Source organism: Chelonia mydas, chromosome 3, assembly GCF_015237465.2.
Source record: "Chelonia mydas isolate rCheMyd1 chromosome 3, rCheMyd1.pri.v2, whole genome shotgun sequence".
NCBI classification, from domain to species: domain Eukaryota; kingdom Metazoa; phylum Chordata; order Testudines; family Cheloniidae; genus Chelonia; species Chelonia mydas.
Genome location: NC_057851.1, coordinates 154,736,753 through 154,749,056, shown reverse-complemented (window position 1 = coordinate 154,749,056; position 12,304 = coordinate 154,736,753). Strand labels below are relative to the sequence as shown.

General features: G+C 41.2%; 1 protein-coding gene across 6 annotated transcripts in view; it reads right to left on the bottom strand.

Moving 5' to 3' along the window:
- TP53BP2 (tumor protein p53 binding protein 2) overlaps positions 1 to 12,304 on the bottom strand; it is a 67,192-nt gene that overhangs the window by 14,572 nt on the left and 40,316 nt on the right. For all 6 annotated transcript variants that reach the window (XM_037895655.1, XM_037895654.1, XM_043543595.1 and 3 more), the window contains 7 exons: positions 10,983 to 11,111; positions 10,387 to 10,535; positions 9,090 to 9,576; positions 7,902 to 8,674; positions 5,722 to 5,859; positions 4,691 to 4,824; positions 1,724 to 1,890 (listed from right to left, as the gene is read on the bottom strand). In XM_037895655.1, the coding sequence (XP_037751583.1) occupies positions 1,724 to 1,890; positions 4,691 to 4,824; positions 5,722 to 5,859; positions 7,902 to 8,674; positions 9,090 to 9,576; positions 10,387 to 10,535; positions 10,983 to 11,111 (1,977 nt within the window). The remainder of the gene's footprint in view (positions 1 to 1,723; positions 1,891 to 4,690; positions 4,825 to 5,721; positions 5,860 to 7,901; positions 8,675 to 9,089; positions 9,577 to 10,386; positions 10,536 to 10,982; positions 11,112 to 12,304) is intronic.

The window sequence follows — 12,304 nt, the reverse complement described above, 5'->3', positions numbered from 1 at the left end:
CTTGACCTTGCAGTGAAGTGACCCCGTTGCATGTGGACCTTAGTTATGGTCTGTAGCAACATGCAGGGATAGTGAACACAGGATTAGGATCTCAAAGGATTTGGCAGAAAGAGAAGTTAGGTTGTGAGAGGAAAGAATTGCAAGTCAAAACATGAGAACACTAGAGGTGAGACAAACTTACAGGTAATGGACATGGGTTTGTTTAATTGCTTCTCCCCCACCCCAGTTTATCCGTGTGTAGAAATTACTCTTAAAATGAAGATGGTAAAGCCAGCAAATCTCAATGGGGATAAGATTACAAGCATAAGTAATATAGTTCTACTTTAAGCCTCTAGTCTTTCAGCCCAGATTGGCTAGATGTGCTGAAGCAGCTTTACAAGTATTGTAATTTCTTTGCTGCTAAAATGGATCAGGTGAATATTCTTCAGGACTATATATTAACTGCTTCACTGCTGTCCAGTACACTAAATACACCCATCCAGTTTATATGTGGCTTCTGTGCTCTGTCTACTGTGGCATCCAGAGGGTCAGATTTCAATTCAACATCCATTCTTTAAAAAGCAACATGTGAAAAGGCAAATGGAAGGCATATTCTGAACTCACTCCTTGGCACCAGGAATCAGATTTTCCCAGTCTATGAACTTACTATTATTGTTGTAGATTACCAGAAACATCATATTAATAGGTTCTGAAGTCCAAAAATAACCAGACATCAAATACATAAGCAGTGTCCTACTGCTTGCTTAAAGATGCTAGTTTTAATCTGTAAAAACGGACAGTGACCTAAAATTTTGCCACTACAGAACAGTCACCCTGAGGCCTATCTGAAAGGACCTCAGTTTAAATCCTACTTAGTTGGGTTCCCTACTTTCAAAAGAACACCTTTCTATTTGGAACCAAGTGACTCTTTGGTTAGCAATCGCAATCCAATGAGCACAGCTGAATAGACATGGAACTTTGAGACAACTGGCTTAAGCAGCTTGCAGAAGTTTGTACAAACTACTGCCTATGTTCTACGTATAACTAAAAAGCTGTGTTTTTACTACTGTCCTCCAGTCTCTCTCTCTCACACACACTTACTTCTAAAAAGACAGTCGACTCCCTAACTGATCAGTAGACAGGAGACAAGAGAAAATACATTTGAACTTTCAACATGAATGTGTTAAAAAAGCTTGGGATCCTCAATGATCAATATATTTCCCATATTGTGCAGAGTTCAGAAAGGACAAAGATGGCTGTACTTTTGAACAGCTACTCCCTCTAGCCTTACTATTTGAACAGGACTTAAACATCCTGCATTGTAATTATGGGGTAACAGAATACAGGAAACAGTACGGAAGCATCAAGTTTAGAGCACAAAACCTCTGCTCAGAAACTTGACAAAAACTTTCTTGCTTCCAATATTCATTTCTAATAAATCTAGCACGTGAAAGCCAACACACAGTAGCCTTTCAGCAAACATTAACAACCCAAGTAGGAGAACTCTGTACCCACTTCAGTTAGCACATATAGGTGAATTCAGGCTGACTTTTCCCTGTGGTCTTTGGAGGGTTTTCCCATTGGGTTATCTCACTCAGCTTCTCCAATTAAACCAAAGTATCCTCTGCTCAACAGGCCTTGTTCATTTCAGGCTAGCCACACTTCAGTAATCGGACCCAAAAAACATATTGAAAGGCCCCAGGGAGCAGCTGGTATTCTTCAGAACTGAACTCGGAACACATACCATACAGAAACTGAGAGCACTGCGTGTAGCCTTCTTCCATTTCTTCACATTTGTCTGCAGCCGTCTGCATGTCACTGTAGGTCATAGCAAACACAGCAGCACCTGATTCCACTAGGAATTTGCACACCTGGACGTTGTTGCAAGATGCTGCGCAGTGTAAAGGGGTCCTACAAATTGGGGAGAGGGAGAGTGATTGTTAGGTTCAAGACATCTTTTCAGTGTCTTATTGGGTATGTCTACACTGCATCTGGAAGCGAGCCACGCACCCGGGCAGACAGACTTGTGCTAGGAGGGCTCACGCTAGGGTACTAAAAGTAGCTGTGGAGATGTAGCGGTTCAGGCTGGAACCTGGGCTCTGAAGCCTGTGGGGAAAGGAGCTTCGGAGCCCGAGTCACAGTGTCGAAGCAATGTCTTCACAGCGGCTTATAGTGCACTAGAGTTGGTGTACTTGGGTTAGGAGGCTCGCTCCCAGATGCGGTGTAGATATACCCATTGATTTCTTGGGGCAGACTGCTTTTATGCATGATATAGCAATAGATGTTGCACCGGTAAAGACCCCACATATGAAACAATGAATTTCTAAAGCCAACAGTAGCTGTATTTCCCAGATTACATCAAGTTGCCTCCAAGTGGATGCAGCACAACTACCAGTACCTGGCTACCAATAGGGAAGTGGAATCATGCTAGTTTTCTGCTCTGTCAAATTACAAGAATGTTCATTAAGACAGGTAAAGCCACCTCAAGAATCCTACTGAATTCGTGTCTCAAGGACACAGACAACTACAAAATCCTGCCTTCCATTGGTCCTAATTATTTTATTGTGTGTGTTTGGATTTATTATCCTGGGTTCTAGGCACTTTTGATATAATTAGAAGTACAACAATGGTAAAGCCAGCAGCTGTCACATGGGCCTTTATTAGCAAGAAATTCTTCTCCCCTAAAAAAAAAAAAGTCTTCAGTGTCTGATACAAGAAAGATCCCCCCCCCACCCCCAACCAGTCACTCGAGTAGAGGACTGACAAGTTTGCAAGGCTAATACACTCACTGTCCTATGCCCAGGGTGAGCAAAATGTAGGTTTTCACTTTTGTAGGGGACATTTGGAATTTGGGCAAACAAGCTCCTCCTCATACAATTAGCTGCCTCAGCTAAAAGATTTAAAGAATTATAGAATCATAGGACTGGAAGGGACCTCGAGAGGTCATCTAGTCCAGTCCCTTGCACTCATGGCAGAACATTCCTGACAAGAGTTTGTCTAACCTGCTCTTAAAAATCTCCAGTGATGGAGATTCCACAACCTCCCGAGGCAATTTATTCTAGTGCTTAACCACTCTGACAGTTAGGAATTTTTTCCTAATGTCCAATCTAAGCCTCCCTTGCTGCAATTTAAGCCCATTGCTTCTTGTCCTATCCTCAGAGGTTAAGAAAAACAATTTTTCTTCTTCCTCCTTGTAACAACCTTTTACATACTTGAAAACTATAATGTCCCCTCTCAGTCTTCTCTTTTCCAGACTAAACAAACCCATGTTTTCTAGACCTTTAATCATTTTTGTTGCTCTTCTCTGGACTCTCCAATTTGTCCACATCTTTCCGGAAATGTGGCACCCAGAACTGGATACAATACTCCAGTTGAGGCCTAATCAGGACAGAGTAGAGCGGAAGAATTACTTCTCGTTTTTTGCTTATAACGCTCCTGCTAATACATCCAGAATGATGTTCACTTTTTTTTTGCAACAGCGTTATACGGTTGACTCGTATTTAGCTTGTGATCCACTGACCCCCAGATCCCTTTCTACAGTACTCCTTCCTAGGCAGTCATTTCCCATTTTGTATGTGTGCAACTGATTGTACCTTCCTAAATGGAGGACTTTGCATTTGTCCTTATTGAATTTCATCCTATTTACTATAGACCATTTTTCAAGTTTGTCCAGATCATTTTGAATTTAATCCTATCCTCCCAGCTTGGTATAGTCCACAAATTTTATAAGCGTACTCTCTATACCATTATCTAAATCATTGATAAAGATATTGAACAGAACTGGACCCAGAACTGATCCCTGCAGGAAACCCCTCATTATGCCCTTCCTAGCATGACTGTGAACCACTGATAACTACTCTCTGGGTACGGTTTTCGAACCAGTTTTGCAGCCACCTTATAGAAGCTCCATCTAGGTTGCATTTCCCTAGTTTGTATATGAGAAGGTCATGCAAGACAAAATGGAAAACTTTAGTAGAGTCAAGATAGCTTGCAATGTTCACTTGAAAAACACAGATTCTCCTTGAGAGTTGTTTCCACCCCAGCGGGATTCAAATATTAATTTTCAAACAAAAAAAAAACCAAACAAGTTTTCTACACCAAGTATAGCATTACTATAGCTACTGACTATAACCCAGAAGCATTTATAGTCAGGGTCTTTTTGAGCCACGTCCTCTTTAACCTCAGGATTTTCTGTCCTCCAAACTTCCCCATTGTGAGTTACGCCCTTCTTCCTCCTCTGTCCCACTCAAGGTGGTGGCCAAACTGAGTGAGGAAAACTGATCTAGCAGAGGTTCAGAAGCTTACGCTGCAGGACTTCATCAACAGGCCATATTTTCACCCTGTCTATATCCTTACTTGACACCTCACCAGGAATTGCTTCTGCCCAACCAGGTTCTCCAGAAGGAAAAGCATCACTAATTAGCTCTGTAATATTCCAGCACTTTGTTTACACAGGAGTGAGTAATTCTCACGCTCCGTTCTCTTTCAATAAGACCACCTCGTGCTGCAACAGTTGAAATCCCACCTGTCCAGAACTCAGAGCTTCATGGAGGAAATGCTCCCAGCTCCCGTTTGCTGTACAAAAAGTAGGGTGCCAAGATCGAGAGTCACCCTCCCATAAGATTAATTCAGGGCAGCCCAAAAGGAGCTGTTCTTTGGCAATGAGTTTTCACACTAATACCACTTAAAGGAAACTGAAGACTGTCCTTACCATCCATCACTATCTGCAGCATTAACATTCACACCAAACTGTACCAGAAACTTTACAATCTCGGTGTGACCAGCACACACGGCATTGTGAAGTGCTGTAATTCCTTCATCATTGGGCAGGCTGGGATCTTCAACCTACAGGGCACAGAAAAAGAAGCCATTCACATTCAAATGCTTTTGTCTACAACACTATTGTCCAGATGGAACCATATATAAAAATGGACAGACTGTCATCTTGTTTTGAAAGATTACTTAAGAGCGAAGTTTCTGTGATGGATATGGGCAATAAGCAGCAACTAAATCAGTGGTTCTCAAACTTTTGTATTGGTGACCCCTTTCACACAGCAAGCCTATGAGTGTGACACCTGTTATAAATTAAAAACACTTTTTATATTTAACACTATTATAAATGCTGGAGGCGAAGCGGGGTTTGGGGTGGAGGCTGACAGCTAGCAACCCCCCAAGTAGTAACCTTGTGACCCCCTGAGGAGTCATGACACCCAGTTTGAGAACCCCTGAACTAAATGAATACAAACCCCCACGAAGTCTCACATGTACACTTAACTCAAATTCACTGTAACAGTCAAACACTGAAAATGGTTTACAGGAATACTTGCAGTGTCCAGATAATTTAGTAAAAAGCAGCATTACAGAATTGATCAGAGCTAAACGTTAGAGAGGGATGGCATGGCAACTTTTTGGAATTGGGAGTCAGGATTCTTGAGTATTTCACATTGAAACGTAAGCAAGCTAAGTTAGTGATTTGTATTTGTGTGTTATCAAGTCATTTGACATATTATAGATTACATATTGTCAGAAGAGGTCAAGACATACTACGGACAACATGGCAAAATTATTCCCTAAAAAGACTTAACACTGAATATCCAGAACACACACTGTGGATATGTTGCCAGCTGAACTGACCCATCAGTGGGACCATCTCTTATAGACCTGATGCCATCTTCTCAACATTTAATGTCAAAAAGTTTCTCTAACTTCAATTTTAGTCACATCTCTCATAAATATTTTTACCTCATAAATGATTCTCTGCACAAGGTCAAATTCTCCCTCCAAAGATGAATCTAAAAGCAATGCAAGGGGGTTGAATTTCACTCTCATTCCATGGGCAATCCTGTCGGAGCCAGTTTTACGTAAATTCGTCCTCTTCCCCTGGGGGGCGGGGAGGGGGGGGAAAAAATACAGGTTTTAGGAATTCTTGCCTAGGTGGAACAAGAATACAAAAAACTGATACATTGAGAACAATGGTAGAAACTTATTATGAAATCTAGACTTAAGATGTTCCAAACCACTACTCTTCCTGCACAGCACTGCAGATACATAATGGGAGATTTTTGCCAGCCTCTGAGGGCTCAGATAAGGGCCACTGCTGGAGATTAGACACTAGACTGATGGTCCAGTCTAATACAGCAATTTCCGTGGTCCTAACACAGCAAAATCATTAAACCAGAAGCCAACTAAAAATACTAACAAGATAAAATATTATTGAATGAGTGCATTTTTGTATTCACAGCATTTTATCATCAATCTTGCAAAAGCTACATAGTAACTAGAAGGATGAAAAATTAGGATTCCATAAGACATTTTTAACACACTGGTATAAATTATAGTCCTTCTGGATTTCAACAAATTATTAAAAACTCGTTAGTAGGAATAGGGATTACAGAAGCAAGTCATCTGGCTACATTAAAGAAAATTTTAAAGGGATCCTGTAGAACCATATTTAGATCTAAGTTAACATTTTTACAGCTGTGTTGGAAACAATTTTGACTTTACAAACACTTATTTTAAAGCCCAACACATTATTGTTGAGAATGAGTATTTGTTAAAAACAGCGATATCCCCAGCTGCCCATGCAGCAGCAGCAAACACTATTCATAGGGCTATGCAAATTCCTACTGACATATGTCAGGGAAAAAGATGTCAACAGAAGTGAGTCATATTGGCTTCTGTTCATTTAAATACACAGGAACAAAACAAAACAAAAAACATTCTGCAGATGAAGAGACCAATCTATGATCTGCAAGTGAATTAACACTACTTTGAGATTTCCAGAAAAATAAAATTACAAAAAGCCAGGATTTTTCAACAAAAAAACAAACCACCAAACCAAACCAGCCTGTCAAGAAATGGGCTCAACTTCTTGACTCATTTCTTCACATCAGTCTAGAATCAGTATTGCAAAGAGAAAAGTTTCCAAAATACATTCAAAATGGCCTCAAAGGTGATCAACTGAATTGAGTTCTTGGGATTTGGGAAATCCTGATTGTTCAAGTTCTTTACATCTGAAAGTTTTCTGTTAAAGGCTTTTTTTGGGGGGTGGAGGAGGGAGGGGGAAGGTAACTGGTTCTCCATGCAACATCAGAAGACAAAGTGAACTGGATTGAAAGCTATTAGCTCCTCTGCTTTCCAGTTGACTTTGTGGAATCCCACTTTTGTACACCAACCTATTGTGTGTGGAACTGAAAACATTTAACATTTCTGTTCTAAACCAGTGGTTGTGAGGCATGTTTTGTCATCTCAAAACGGGTTTTCTTACTGTTTATTTTAGTAGCTCGTAAGTGGCACCATTAACCCATATGGACTCCATATGGACTACACTGATAGATGCTAATTAATTGGAATTGTAGAGAATCATAAAAACAACTAAACTTCAGTAAAATGGATGCAAGTATCTTGTGCCAATTTTAGAATGAAAGTTAACTATAGCCTTTAGCACCAACAAGATGTTTAGATAGTACACTTCCAATATACAACATGATCCTGGACTAAGCATATTAGGCTCCACCTAGTATCAATAATAATGTGAATATAGATTTCAAGAAGCATTTACCACTTCAAAACCACAATTTTATTACCTCTAAAATGGAATTAGCTTTGCGTGAAATGGAGATTTATGCTGAGAGCGCCGTTTTCACAAACCCGAAGAGGAACTCTAGGATTGTTCTGTGTTGAGTACTATTTGAAATTTTTAACCAGAGTAAATACTTTTAGAGAAAACAGGATATCAATACAGCTAGACTGGACACTGACAGAGAGGGACCTATAGCCTGCTAAGGTGACTATTCTCCCACATGCTGGTAGGAAATCTCTGCAGCCTACTACACAGTGCAATGCACAGCTTCTATTGGTGAAGCCTAAAACGACCCATGAAGTAATCAAATCTTAGGCTAACTAGAGGGGCTGGTACTTACAGGAGGTAAGGAAAACTGTCCAGTCACTTCAGGGGGTCGCATACTGAAGGAGTCCTCTCCCAATCCCTCTGGTTCTCCTGATGGGTAAGGAGGTGGTGGGTATGGAGGATATTCCTCCATGTAAACTTCCAGTGGTTCTGATGACTCTAGACTTGGTTCCTCCATTTCAGATTGCACGAGTGCATCACTGTCTGATGTTACCTCAGGCACGCTATCTAGGCCTGCTGAAGGCAGAGGCACTTCATTCTGATCTGTGCTTGTGTTTTCTGCTTCCTCGGTGATGGCTGGTTCAGGTGTGGAAGGAACCACTTCTTTCTCAGATTCTGTGCTTAGATAAGGGTTCTGGATTTCTGCTGGGCTTTCAGGACTGGCAGACGTGGAGGTTTGTTTAGATGGATATGATGGGGTTGAGATAGTCTCCATGGCAGCCAGAGTGGTTCTCTGATACAAAAGCTTCTGAATATTAGGCCCATTTGGACCTTCTGGCTCAGTAATAGAGCTACGCTTCTTCAGTGGCCTTGGTGCATTAGACAGCTTCTTCCTTAGAGCCTCCAAATCGGCATCACTCTGATTTCGGTAAGGGTTGGATAAGAAAGGCAACAGTTTGGTTGGGCTGAGCGGGCGAGGAATTCGTTCAGTTTCAGGATTCTCATGGGCAGAAGCTATTGTCTCCATTTCGGGCTCCGGACTGCCTTGGCTATTTGAGTAGACGTTCTCCGTCTGCTGTGACGGATTTTGTGCACCGGTTCCAGCAATCACAGGCTTGCCGTACACTGATGAGCAATTCAGAAAGAGAAAACTAAGTATTTGACCAGCAAAAAGAACTATCTACTATAGTGAGAAGGTAGAATAATCGTACCCTTTTGAACCTGCTAGAAGCCAGCCTTATCCTACAGATATTAAAACAACACCTCCCCAAAGTTGGAAGAAAGGTATTGTTTTTAGAGACCAGGGTAAGAGGACAGATACAGGTAACCATATTTTACACAAGCATCTTGGGGGGGGGGGGGGGGGGAGGGGAGTTGACACTGTACACTTCACTACTGTTCTCTCCACTACAAACACTGACCTTTAGTAGCTAACAATTTATAGCTTCCATATCCCTCTTGATTCCCCAAGAAAGAGATATACACATTACAGTTCCCATGGAATTTTACAAAGGAAAGTGAAAGATATCCACATCCTTACTGCTTGGGAAGTGGGGGCCTCTGGTCTGTGCCCTTGTCAAGGCGCTCTGCACTGCCTGCTGAAAATTCTTCCCAGGAGTCTGTTGCTGTGTGTACATGCTGTATATTGAACTAGCAGCCACGGTCTGTGGCTTTCGAAATGATGGAAGTGGGGTTTCTTTGGATGGCTGAGGGGTGAAAGGCCTCACAGCTGCTGCAGGTGGGCTCTCTTGTTTGGATGAGGAAAGAATTTGGTCCTGGCTAGTGGCAGGACCACTGGGAGGCACAGAGATTCGTTGTTGGATTTGCTGGGAATTATGGGGTGGCTGCTGGGCTGCTGACTTCTGTTTGTTCCCCATTGTTACAATAGCCAAAGGCAGCTTCTGTGGATTTCCATCAGGCTTAGTATCAGAAGGTAGCTGACTGGCTTGACCAAAATAAGGCAAGTTTATCTGTTTTGGTTTAGTGGGAACAGGCGGTGGTACTTTAGTCACATTTTTGTTGGCAATCTGCAAGACAAAAAAATATAGCTGAATTAATGAAAGTCTAATCTGGCACTGTGTTAAAAAGGGTGTTCTAACAGATCTGGTGGGAAAGACACTGTGTAGACAGCACAATAGCTACAGATGTGATTATTTCTGCAGTGCTATTTATGGTCTCTATTGTTATTCATAAGAATGCACGAAATACCAAGATTTGAATTATAATCACCGCTGTTGTACACAATCCCTGAATTGGCCACAGAAAGTCTTAAATATCTGGCAGTTGAAAGGGTCTGTTAAAGTGATCAAATTATGGAGGAATCACAGTAGTTCTGTAAGGCTAGCAGGATATTTACTACAATGATACATACATACGTTTATTTTAACTTCTGTATCCTCTCTATTTTCACATGTAGCACCTGAATTTTTAGTCACAGATTACTAAATCCTGTTGTGATTTATTTAAGATCTAAGGGATGCTACCAAATTGTGTGAACAGATACTCAAACCTAAACAGTTTGTTTTAAAGCATAGGTTCTGTATAGCATCTTCGCAGGGAAATACTGATCGCATGCAAGCAAATGTGAATAGCACAACTACTTGCTCATGATAAATACTCAGAGTAGGTAGAGGGTGTTGATTTTGAGAGCTACCTACTCACATTAGAAGCCTACAATTCCCCTCTAGTATTCCCTGAAAAGAACGGGGGCCCTTTCACAATTTTTTTATGGCAGTGTTTGTGAAGCTGTGCGGCAAACATTAATAGAAGGATTTCCTGGAATGCAGGAAAATGAGATAAGCGCAAAACTAGAAGAGGACTATGCATTTTCTGCATACCTGAGCATCTCGCAGGAGGTCTTCACTGCTCTGGTTTTTTCTCAGCGAGCCCAATGCTGGCCCTCCAGTGGACTGATCCACAGAATCAAACATTGAGAAAGGACGCACTTTCTCCTTTTTCTCTCGCAGGAGAGTCTCTCCATCACCAGCTGAAGGAGAGGAAAGGCAGAATTAAGGCAAATATCTGGAATCCATTTGCATCAATAAGAGGCCCATTTTACTCTTCTGTCACTGTATGGACTTGTATAGGGAAGCTTTTATATAATCCTACCCCACACCCCCAAGCCATATTCTAAAGACCCCAAGAAAAGTTGTACCTAAGATGCAAACCAAACCAGACCAGGTCTGTGGGCAATATTCTCTACTGTAACACCACCATAGAAAATTAGGGGCTTTAAAAACAAAAAGCCAACCACCAGTACATTGTTAGTGGTTTTTGCAGGTCACTGTAGCAAACCTACTGTCTTCAGTTCTATTACTAAAGTGAATTATAGGCATCAACTCATAAATGTTTGTTAACTGGTTTCGCACCAGTGTATAGATTAGCAAATATGAATAAAACGTAACTTTTGTACAAGAACTGTGTAAGAACTTACCTTGCCCTTCATTAGTCACATTTCCTTTTGCTGAAGAAGAGACTGGTCCTTGGCTAATGAAGTTGTCTGCATTTGAATTACACCATTCAGGGACAGATGGTGGAGGTTTTGAACCTGGGATTGTAGGGCCTAGCGTGTAGACGGAGGAAAGAAAAACAGTTTTAACTAAAACCATTTTCATTTATTGACCATTGCTCATTAGCCTCTTCATTAAATGAGATTCCTCCAGCATATAATTTATAATTTAAGATAAATATCACTCGAGATTTCTCAGGCTTTTTAAGAATCCATTGCAAGGCTTGGACACATTTTGCCTTTAATTATAACATAAAAAATTAACCCAACTTTTATATTTCCCACAGCAGTGAAGCTCACTAGTGTCGGTATTTGTCTGCATTTTGGGATTGTAACTTTTTTAGGCAAAATCCCCTAGACTGCTGTTTTCACTGGCATGCTCCTGGTTGGTATGCAACTTTCCTTAGCTAATAAAATATAGTCTATAAAACAAGAAACTGCGGTGGCGGGGGGGGGGGGGGGGGGGGGGGGGAGAGGAAGGAAGAGGGATTTAATGCAAACTAAAGAAAAATATGATGCATCAAAGCAGTAGTAAATCCAGCTAGTGACATCCAAAGCAGCAGAAAAATCTGTATATTCAGTGTGCACACAGACACTGAATTAGAGAGGGATGCTCTTTAAATTCACTAGAGCAGATATAAAGTCTACTTCAAAAACAATTAAGCTGATGCACAGATCTTGTTCTTAGTTTCAATATTGTAGAAGTAAACAGTTTCACTATGTATTTGCAAGATAACACCCTTCTAATAAAGTAGAAATCCAGTTCAAATATTAACAACAGAGGACAAACTTTTAAGACAATTTTTGTTCTGAACTAAAAGATCAGAAACAGTACCTCTTGGTAACCAGTGACTATGACCATGCTAGAGATAAGATATAACTAGAGTGAGTCAATCTCATGCAGAAGCAGCACAGCACTACACATAGCAAGGTTTCACTATAGAAAGCAAGGTTAGCAGCCTATTTGATGTCTAAAATTAAAAGCCCACTCCTCTTCAATCAAGAGCCCATGGAACCAGGGATCAGCTGATTCCCGGGGACAACAAATGAGAAAACAGGGGCAGGAGCGAGGTCATAGGTTCAAGAGAAGGGAATCAAAGGGGGATATGGGACAGAGAGCTCTGGTGATTAAAATTTAGGTTTCACTATGGCCAAGTGTGATGCTATGTACCAGATCCTTCGTGGCCTCCTACTGGAGGCCCCATAGTTCTACTACACATAACCCCAGGAATGGGGCAACCAAGGTG